This window comes from Nestor notabilis, unplaced genomic scaffold (genome assembly GCF_000696875.1).
Source record: "Nestor notabilis isolate BGI_N333 unplaced genomic scaffold, ASM69687v1 scaffold8536, whole genome shotgun sequence".
In the NCBI taxonomy this organism is placed as follows: domain Eukaryota; kingdom Metazoa; phylum Chordata; class Aves; order Psittaciformes; family Psittacidae; genus Nestor; species Nestor notabilis.
In genome coordinates, this window is record NW_009931427.1 from 1 (window position 1) to 10430 (window position 10430).

Below are 10430 nucleotides of genomic sequence, written 5' to 3' on the forward strand. Positions count from 1 at the left end.
TGCTGCGGCCCCACTGCCCGCCCGCCGCCACCATGACGGACCGTTCCACTTTCGACACCAATGTCATCACCATGACCCGCTTCGTGATGGAGGAAGGCAGGCGGGTGAAAGGCACCGGGGAGTTCACGCAGCTACTCAACTCCCTGTGCACGGCCATCAAAGCCATCTCCACCGCCGTCCGCAAAGCGGGCATCGCCAACCTGTGAGTCCCGGGATGCGGGGGGGTTGGAGCGCCGGCAGCACTATCCTGCACCTTCCCGCACCCCCGCGGATCCAAGGGATCCTGACGCCTCCGAGGTGGTGGGGACGGGGGCTGTCAGCCGAGAGGCGTGTCAGTGGCGTGGTGACCACCCACCCCTCACACAGAGCTGTAAGCAACTCCTTTACGATCTTGGAATCTTGATTTTTTCTCAAGTGAAATGGATCCTATGACTTTTTAATAAGATGAGGCATGCATTCTTTGACAGATGTCTGCTGCTGATAGATCTTCATGCAAACTTTCAGCAGGTTGGGTGCCTTTGGGTGTCAAAATACGTCTGACATTGCTCACTGTACTCAATAGCTTAATATCAAAGCACTGTTTTATGCTGTGAGGCACTTAATCAAATTCAGTGTGCTTTTTTTTCATATTGCATCATAGTAACTTGAGTTTTTCTATGAGGCTTTGGATGTCTATGGCTTTTAGAAAGCACTGGTTAGGAACAGTAGTGTCTGTAGTCATCCAGTCAAACGGGAGTTGCCACAACCCCCTCCCAGTCACAGGCTCTGTGCAGGGCACCCTGTCATCCCTTCCCATCAGTCCCCAACAGATAAAGTGTGAGAGCTGGAGCTGCTGACCGTGTGGAGGTTTTGCTGTGAGATTAGGACTTGTGCCTCCGCTAACAAGCGTGGTGTTCAAAGTACATTTGTGTCCTAAAAGCACTTCCGTGCTTGCAGAATAATGTTCAAGCTTCTGTAGGAGAGAGAGAGTAAAACAGAGAATTATGCCAGGTCTTTTTTCTTTGTCTTATGCATTAAACTGAAGGAATACAGTACATTCCTGAAGTAGAGTGTTCAATGTTATTACAAAAACCCCAAAATACCAGTATTCAGTCTAATCAATGAATTGTACCTGAAGTATGTAAGAGTCATCGGAACGTGTGCAGAGCTGGCTGTTGTGTTTCTCATCGAAGAGTTAAACTTCCCCTCTCTCTGTTTTTGCATGCTTTCAAAATCACTTATCGAAAGGTCTCCTGGTACTTCCTGATGACAAATGGTTTGATTCTGATTAGCTCACAGGGTTTTATTTGTGTTCCGTATTTGCATTTCTCAGTTTTATTCCCAAGGAAATTTTTACTATTTAAAATCAAAACTGAAAACATCAAACCATAAAAATGTTGATTTATCTGTGAGCATCTGTGTTTCATCATATTGCTAAGCAAGAGCAAATTACATACAGAAGTTATACCGTATATAAGTTGTCAGATTCATTGTTACTTTTTAAGTGTAAGTTTTCTAATGAAGTCTTAGCTTTTAGGGTACACAGCTATAATATTGGAGCTTAGGATTCAGGGGCAGTATTTAGGTCTTAAAGCTAGTTGCTCATTAAATAACACAATTATGATAAGTCAGCCTTCAGAGCCTGCTGTGGCTATGTTTGCCTATAGGTTTTGGAGTATTGAAAGGTGATTCCTTGTTTTGTGTTCCTCATGTTCAATGTCTTCTAGATTTGCCACCACAGCTAATGTTACTAGGTCTTGGCAAGAATGCACAGGACAGTAAATAAAAAATAGGCTTAGAGAACTGAGATATCATCCAAAAGTGTTGTTAATTTTACAAGATGTTTTACAAGCGTAAGATTGCCATAAACAGGATGCTTTGGAAGGTGTAGTGCCCTGTTCTCATGAAATGCTCTCTTGTCATTCCTCTAGCTATGGGATTGCTGGGTCTACCAATGTGACAGGAGATCAAGTGAAGAAGTTGGACGTCCTTTCCAATGACCTGGTGATTAACATGCTCAAGTCATCCTTCAGTACATGTGTTATTGTGTCAGAAGAAAACAAGGATGCTGTGATAGTGGAAACTGAGAAACAGGTTAGCAGCTTTAAAGGTTCTCCCTGCTTGACTTCAAATCAGCCTTTACAGGTGTATTGCTTCAGGTTTGGGAAACTGAAACTGAACTAAAAATTTTGGGAAAACACATACTTTTTTGTACTGGCAAATGAAAGGGGTGGGGTGGGCAGGGAAACTGTCATTCAGCATTTGTCCTTGCTGTTAATTCTGCTCTGGAGACTGATGTTTGTTGGTTTTTGGTTTTTTATTCTGTTGTTCATCCCCACATTCTTTTTTCCCACTTTTCCTAATTGTAGAGAAAAGGTATTTCTTGCTTATCCCATCTATCTCTGGGATAAGCAAGGGCTATGCTCTGAGTCAGTCAAGCCCCTTTTCTAAAGTAGCTTTATCAGTAGGACAGTGAGGAGCTGTTCTATGCAGGCCAAATCTTGAGATTTTTAATTCATGCAAATTCTCCTTGAAGCCCATGAAAGACCCAGCAACAATGAAACAAAAATATTTTTAACTTATTTATATTCATATGCACCTGTTGAATCATAGTTCCTTTTTTCCTAGCTAATATTTTGGTGTAAAAAAGTAAAAATCTGACTAAAAAATTAGGAAGAAAACCCACGACTAAAACATGGTTTGTGAAGTATAATAATGTTTGCTTTGCTGAAGCAGTTCTCTTTTTCTCCCTGCTGAGGAATCTTCAAAAATTAGTTTATAGGCATTGGATAAACAAAGATTGCTTCAGATCTGAACAAACATGGTCTCAGATCCTTACTGAGGGAGGCTCACAGTTAATGCTTTTCTAAATTAAATGTGAGTACCTTCAGAGTAGAGAATTGCTAGACTTCAGTAAGTTCCTGGCATGCGGAGTGAAACAAAATGAAAAGCAAATAAACACTGTTGTTCGCATGGTTATTAAAATGACTGTGGCTAAAATAAGGGGAAATCAAACTATTTAAAAGCTACAGTCGATTCAGTCATTTTCTCTGTACTGGTAATTTCCTGTAGCTATAGGAATCTTTAAGATGGCAATATGCAGAGATTATACTTTTTTGGGGGGAGAAACCCCAAAAGCCATGTTTCTTACCAAAGATTGGCTGAGGCAATTTGTGACCATCTGTGCATGCAGAGCGCAGGTAAAGTGAAATGTGTGGTTTACAGATGTAAGCTGTTAAAGCCCTTTTAAATATCTTTTATTTTTAGCTCTACATGAAAAATGCTGATCTTCTTAATTTGTCTTTTTTCCTTATGATTCAGAAAGCTGTTTCACTGGAGACAAGAAAGTGTAGTCTAAATAGATATTAGATAGATATTACAGAATATTTATCAAAATGCACCAGCATTAATTAAATAGATGAAGATAAACTAATAATTAAAAATACTATCTTATGTATATAAAATATAACACATACATATAATAATATATAATATATAATTCTGTAGGAAAACTCAATCTTTCCCATGTCATCACCTATTAGTTACTTTAAAGATTTCCTATCTTCTGCAGTGGCACAAATCTCACAGTTGTAATCAAGGATGGAATCTGGGACCAAGTATTTCTAACATTTGAATTCAGTTCCTTCATAATCTATAAAAGCCTTTTCGTTTATATTGTTTTGAAAGTCTCTGGTACAATTTACCTTCCTCAGTATTTTTATTTAGGGTAAGTGAGTAAATAACGTGGGTAATCTAATTCTTCCCTCTTTTGTATTTTCTAGGGTAAATACATAGTCTGCATAGACCCTCTAGATGGCTCATCAAACATTGATTGTCTCGTTTCCATTGGGACCATCTTTGCCATCTATAGAAAGGTAAAATGATTTCATGTAGGATAGGGAAAACTACTACTGTGCATCATTTGATGAAACATAATTTCATGTGAAGACTTAATAAAATCTAACTAAATTTGTTTGTGAAAGAGACTTTCCAGACCAGATTTAAGTTAAATCTGCTATTTCACAGACACTTGTATAAAACATTTGTGAAGGACTTGCATTAGTGTCTTGGAAGATGAGTTACCTGTGTCTACTTGGAGGCCTGGCTGATGTTCAATTATCCAGCTGAAGAAATTATCCCTTACAACAAACCAGGTCCTAGATTTCATGAATAGTTGTGTTGAGACAAAATACCACGTGTTTGTCATCTACTTGGAGAATGTGCTTTCAGGTTTTCTTGTTCTCTGTGCTAATAGTCCTGCTAGCCTGAGGACAGGCTTCAAACACAAACCAGAGCTGAAACATGGCATGTGCATTTGAAGTGTCTAATTCACTTTGAAAGGCAGAAACCTTGTCTGAAGTAGCTTGAAATACCGGACCTACATGCCAGAAGATGGGGGAAAAAGTAAGATAAACCACACCTGGCTGTCCATCTTAATCATCTTTTGTGTGCTGTCATATATTCCAAAATAACTATTTTCAACCTCATTTTTTTATAAAGCAAGAGAAAACAAAAAAAAAAAAAGAAATCCCAAGTACTTTTGATCAGCTGTGAACTCCATGAGTCATTTTCGTTGCTTGCTCTTTAACTGTGCCTTGGTGTTTTCCTTTGAGCTGTGTTCATCATCATCTAGAAGGAGGTACACAGCTCTATATTATCTCCTTAATTCTTTCCGGCTTCCTGCATTCCAACTAGGCTTATACAAGAGCATTTCTAGATCACTGTGTTTGTCTCCTCCTTATAATTTGTATTAGTGCATCCAGTAGGAATCCTAGCTGTTGGTCATGGTCATTTGTGCCACCTCATGCATTGCTATGGAATAGCAGACTGTCCCCATTGCAGAGAGCCCAGTTATGTACAGATTACAGAAATGAAGTAAAGCTGTCTGTGCTCCTTCTTATTCTAGGTGTCCCCTGAGGCACCTTCTGGGAAAGACGCTTTACAACCTGGGCGTAATCTTGTGGCAGCTGGTTATGCTCTCTATGGGAGTGCCACAATGCTGGTACTGGCCACTGCAGCTGGAGGTGTCAACTGTTTCATGCTGGATCCGGTGAGAATGTCTTCTGTTTCTTTGTTTCTTTATTAGGGATAACAAGGTATTGTTTATAAGAACTGTTTGCCCTCTCCCAGAATCAAACAAAGGAGCAATTTTCAAGATAATGTGGAGAAGTATGCTAAATAGCACATCAGCAGTAATGTCAAGATATTTTTGTGTTCTGCCTGCCTGCTGCAGTGGTGCTATGCGTGATTCAACAGCGGCAAGACAGCCAAGTCAGTGGAGCAAATATACAGCAAGTGTCGAACCATGTGACATTTAAAATGAGCTGTTTTCTGCAAGGCAGAATGCCCTCTAAGACTTTAATGGTCTTTTCATTAATGCTAGGACTGTAGTAAACCAGAGAAACAGAAAAATTTAACCTTCTTCTGTGTTTGCAGATCCCACTATGATGTGTAAAGAGTAAGTGAAGTGTGTGGGTGTGTTTGACGTTCTAGTACACGTTGACCATATGAGTTAAAATAAAAGTTGTATTTCTCATAACAGAAAGTAGTTTGCTTGTAGTGAGCTCGTTTTCTGTAGTCAGTCATGCTGCGCCACCTGCCAGTATTAGATTTTTAGAACGTGCAGTGGACAAACTGCAGGAAATACTGCTTGGTGCCCCTTGTTAAGTAACAACTTAAGTAGCTGCATGTATTTTTGTCTATGTTTAGATGACAGATTTAAGCATGCATGCATGTTATTGTGTTTATTTTTAGCACTAACTTGGAAATTTACTTTAATGAAAACTAAACAGACCAGCCCTTGGTTACAGAGATTGGCTCTCTTGACTCCAGGGATCCAGTTAGCCCAACCTAAAATGAAATAAAATTTATTAATATCTACAGCTATTTGAAGATGTTTATACGTTGTTTCAACCGATGCTTGGTTTCTAAACTCCCCAGAGCTGTACTAGCAAGATGGTGGAGAGCTCAATAAATATACAAGCAACAGTATTTTTGGGCACAGTAAAGTAATAGAGAGCTGGGAATGGTAGTATGAAGAAGCTTGCTTGACCCCAAGGATTCTTGCTCTGTCTGTTTTTCATGGATAGAAAACCACTTCTGATCTAGAACACTTTTTTGTAGGTACTCTTGTAGGTACTAAAGAAAACGGCAGCAAGTTTTTCCTAAATTGTGTGTGTAATTGATTTTTGCTTTTGTTTGTAAATAAATGAGCAGTTAATGTTAACAAATTGGTTTTCTTTCTTATTGCTAGGCAATTGGAGAATTCATTTTGGTGGATAAGGATGTGAAAATCAAAAAGAAGGGAAATATCTATAGTCTCAATGAAGGCTATGCTAAATACTTTGATCCTGCAGTCACAGAGTATCTCAAAAAGAAGAAATACCCTGAGGTAAAAGGTCCTGTTTCAGAGGAAGTTTCTGATGACAAACAACACTTGTAATTTCCAACTTTATGACCATTGTTCAGAGCTTGGTTTGGCTTCCTACCTATTTAAAATGTATCTTCATGTAGGACTGATAATTAGAGCAGCAGTTGATGTGACCAGATATTTCATTATCATTCTCTGCTGCTCTTCATCCTTCACCTCTTTTATATTTTATTTTTTTACTTCTTTCTTCTTTCATTTTTTCTTTTTTTTTTTAATCTTTCTTTTTGGCTGGGGGCCCAAGTAATGGTTCTGGAGGCAAAACTGGGCATATGGTGATGAAGAAATTTGGTTGACATGTGTTAGGTGATTGCTGCTTCCTTGCTGCAGCATCTGAGCAGATGGAGAGCCAAGTGGGGACGGCAGTGGGTCACTGCTCAGTGGTAACACAAGCTGGGGCCTGCTGGGGCCTGCAGGGGCCTCATACTCCAAAAGCTAGTGTAGTTTCAGGGTCCACTCCATGGTTTTGCAGCTTCCTGGTGTCAGGAGGCCTGAAGTACTAAGGAGTGCCTGTAAAAATCATGCTTGTTTTCATGCTTTATGCCTGTCATCACTGGAGTTACGATGTGGACATTGAAGTGTAAACATTTACTATTAACTGTTTGTGTACCTTCTTGACTTCCTGATCTTGCTTAGAACAAACACCGGTGTTTTCATCTGGCATCTTGCCAGACTTAAGGCGCTATTATTTAGATATTAAAATGTAATCTCTGGAGTATAGTAAGGAAATTGTATGAGTAGCCAGCTACTGACTTTTTCTTACCAAAAAAAATATAGAAGGTTGCAAAATTGGGTAGAAGAAACAGGAAAGGTCACTTCCTTTGCTCCTTGGTATTTTTTTCTGATACAAAGAAAAAAATTCCAAAACAATTCCTAGCACTTCATCTTTTTTCTACTAGAAATGCAGTGTTTTTTAAGGGTTAGATTACTGATGGAGAGTTGGGATGCATTTTCTGTTATTGGCACTAACACTCATCTATCCTGAAATATTCTGTCAGTTGGTTTTCTTGGATCTTGTTAGTTAGAAAATGAGGAGGAAGCTTAAATTTTCTCCAAAACTACTTTGAATATTATTGATGAAGAATAATATGGAGGAGTTAGATGTTAACACGACTTAAGAAGGAGGAGGGATGAGATTAACCTGATGTGCTCGAAAGTTACACTTACTTAAATCTCTTTCTGTAGGATGGCAGTTCACCGTATGGTGGGAGGTACATAGGATCTATGGTGGCTGATGTGCATCGCACACTGGTGTATGGAGGAATCTTTCTGTATCCTGCTAACTCCAAAAGTCCCAAAGGAAAGGTAAACCTGCATAAGCGAATTATAGATGTTACATAAGATGTCTCAGAATCTCAGAACAGTATTTTGACTGCATAACATGTGCTTTATAGCTTGGTAGCTTTCACCTCTAGTGTGTGAGTATGGCTACCCCTTGTACACTGTCATGAGTGACAGCAACCTGTTGTCAGAGACCTACTTCAGGGCTACTGCTATTCTGTTTAACTGCACTGACTACTCAAACAGGCTTCTCTGTACCATCTGCAACCAAACTGTGCTGGCCGCAGCCAAGTGAAACATTGCAAACAACACACATTACCCTGAGATTCCTATTACAAGCTAGTGTGTAAGAAGCCTAAAGGCAGCACACCCCTGAGAAGTAGCTCTGCTCAAGAGAAAATCATCTTGTGTTTTGTACGTGGTAGCACTGCCTTATCTGGAGGAACTATGCCTGGCTGCCTGTGCCAGGACAACAGTCCATCAGGGAGGATCACACGTTTGCAGGCTGACAAGGGGAGTGTTTATTCAGCAAAGACCTTTCATGTGTTTTGTAATTGTCTGTAAATTATTGCTTCAGGTTGCAGATAAGATGCAGTTATTCATTAGAGAAATGTAATGGCACACTCGGGGCTGCTGTTTTTCTTTTCACACAGGCCTGCGTGGTCTGCAGCCTTGTTAAAGGTTGTGCCTTACATATGAGCTTTATCTCTGTGTAAAGAGCACAATGCAAACATGAGCTACGGAGAAAGCACTCAAATTGGGCAAATCCAGCATTCACTATGTTTTGCTTAAAAGAAAAAGCCACACAATTTCATCCTTGAGATGAAGATTATGTGAAATACGGAGTACTTGGAGTGTTGACTGGTTTTAAATCAAATGCCAGATACATTTACATTTCATGGTTCTCAGCATTACCTGGGCTGACTGTTGCCATTTTTACTCTTCTCTTCTAGCTGAGGCTGCTCTACGAATGCAACCCTATGGCTTTTGTTATTGAGAAGGCTGGGGGAATAGCAACAACTGGCAAGCAAGCAATACTAGATATAGTGCCTGAGGATATCCACCAAAGAGTGCCTGTTGTCTTGGGATCTCCTGATGATGTGAAGGAGTACCTTGAGATAGTCAGGAAGCATTCAGCTAAGTAAAGAAAGCTTGCTGAAGTCACTGTGCAAATGGGGAATATTGTCTGACAGCTGAACCAAGAAATACACTGCAGTACTGCAAGATTGAACTGTCTGACTGCTGTAGCAAGAGAGCAAATGAGCCATATTTTCTTAAGATTTTTTTTTTCCAGTGAAATCTTGTGCAATTGCATTGTGCAATAAAAGGCATTTAAAGATTGTATTAAAGGAAGCATTAAAAGTAAAAGCAAAGGAAAAATGTTTGCTTGTTCATTTATCATTTCTGATTACACAAAAGCCACTGTGCTACAAGGAAATACTGTGTTGCGCTCATCAACTAGCAGAAGACAACTTTCTCAGACAACCTATAGCATATCACAAGAATATCTGACTATGTCCTCTTCTGAAAATGTTGTGGGGAAGACTCAGCAGCCTCTTACAGTGAGTGACCTTTCCTAGACCAGTCTCTAGTTGTTTGGCAGTAAATATCAATGCTAATGTGGGCACCTTCACACATTGTTTCTAGGCCCCAGAAGTTACTCACTGGACTTTGGTCTGGGCTTACTCTGACTGAGAATTAACATTTGTGAAACAGGTACATTAGTGTATGTTAATTCTGACACGTAATGTTAATATTGCCCGCTGGCGTTCTGTCAGATGCAGTTACACAAGGATGGAAAATGACATTTTGAAGGTGGATTTTGAATTGGATAAGGAGCATGTGTAGACATCTCGGTACCATTCTGCTTTGATAAGCTGTCTATCTTTGCTAGAAATTAACCTGCTTGCTTGATGAAAGAATGAACCTGTGTGTTGCTAGCAATCCCCACCAGATGTGCTTTGTGTTATTTTGGGAGTGTGCATTACCGTGGAAAGGTATTCTGCTGCTCTAGCAGAATTAAGTTGCAAAGATCCCCACAAAGCATACTGACATTTAATATGCTGAGCCAGAGCATGCTGCTGGGAACACGACATTGGTGTTTGAGAGCTACATGGGCTGACCACCTGTCTGGGTATGCTTTATGTTTATGACTCACGGGCTTTTTGAATTGGTCCAAATCTACAAATCGTTGACATTTCTAACTGCCCCCTTACCTTTGCCAAACTCAGACTAAGGGATGTTGCTGTTGTGCAGGCTGCCACTGAACTTGCACTCAATCATGGACTGGGAGCCCCTGTCTATGGGTGCAATGAGCTATAAACCTGCCTGTCTGAGGATTTTGTACGCATCAGTGCAGAAAAGAGTGGGGGGGAACGTAGAGGCCATGGTGCAAAGGCATGCTCTGTGAGGTCTCACACAGGAAAAAACTGGGGGGTCTTGTTCTGTCACAGGTTGTGTTTGGGGCATTTGGAGGCCTATTGGCATACCTTAGATGGTTGTTGGTTTTGTCTGTAGGCTGACCTTCTATGGTGGCATTTTCTAGCAGGGACTGAATGGCCTGGTTTCCACTGAAAATGCTGTTTCCAATAAGGATTTGTAAGTGAAGACAGGGCTTTCAGGGAATTGTGCCCTTAAAGGACCTGGTCAGTGCTGGAAACCTCCAACGGAGCTCTTCTTCTGCCTGTGCACTCACTTTTGATATTGTGAGGGCTGAAGTCTGGCCTTGCACAGGATCTTGCTT

At 40.3% G+C, this 10430-nt stretch overlaps 1 protein-coding gene across 1 annotated transcript; it reads left to right on the forward strand.

Moving 5' to 3' along the window:
- Nucleotides 1-12: 12 nt before the first annotated feature.
- Nucleotides 13-9054, forward strand: FBP1 (fructose-1,6-bisphosphatase 1). Its single transcript, XM_010015882.1, has 7 exons — nt 13-202; nt 1911-2073; nt 3762-3854; nt 4886-5029; nt 6233-6370; nt 7592-7711; nt 8641-9054. The coding sequence occupies exons 1-7, from the start codon at nt 33-35 to the stop codon at nt 8830-8832; spliced, it is 1020 nt and encodes a 339-aa protein (XP_010014184.1). The 5' UTR covers nt 13-32; the 3' UTR covers nt 8833-9054.
- The last annotated feature ends 1376 nt before the right edge of the window (nt 9055-10430 follow it).

What these genes read in the sequence shown, in the direction of transcription:
- FBP1 (XM_010015882.1), top strand. Translation starts at nt 33, where the DNA reads ATGACGGACCGTTCCACTTTCGACACCAATGTCATCACCATGACCCGC. An exon ending in TAGTGGAAACTGAGAAACAG is followed by an intron (nt 2,074 to 3,761) that starts GTTAGCAGCTTT and finishes TGTATTTTCTAG; the next exon opens with GGTAAATACATAGTCTGCAT. An exon ending in AAAAGAAGAAATACCCTGAG is followed by an intron (nt 6,371 to 7,591) that starts GTAAAAGGTCCT and finishes CTCTTTCTGTAG; the next exon opens with GATGGCAGTTCACCGTATGG.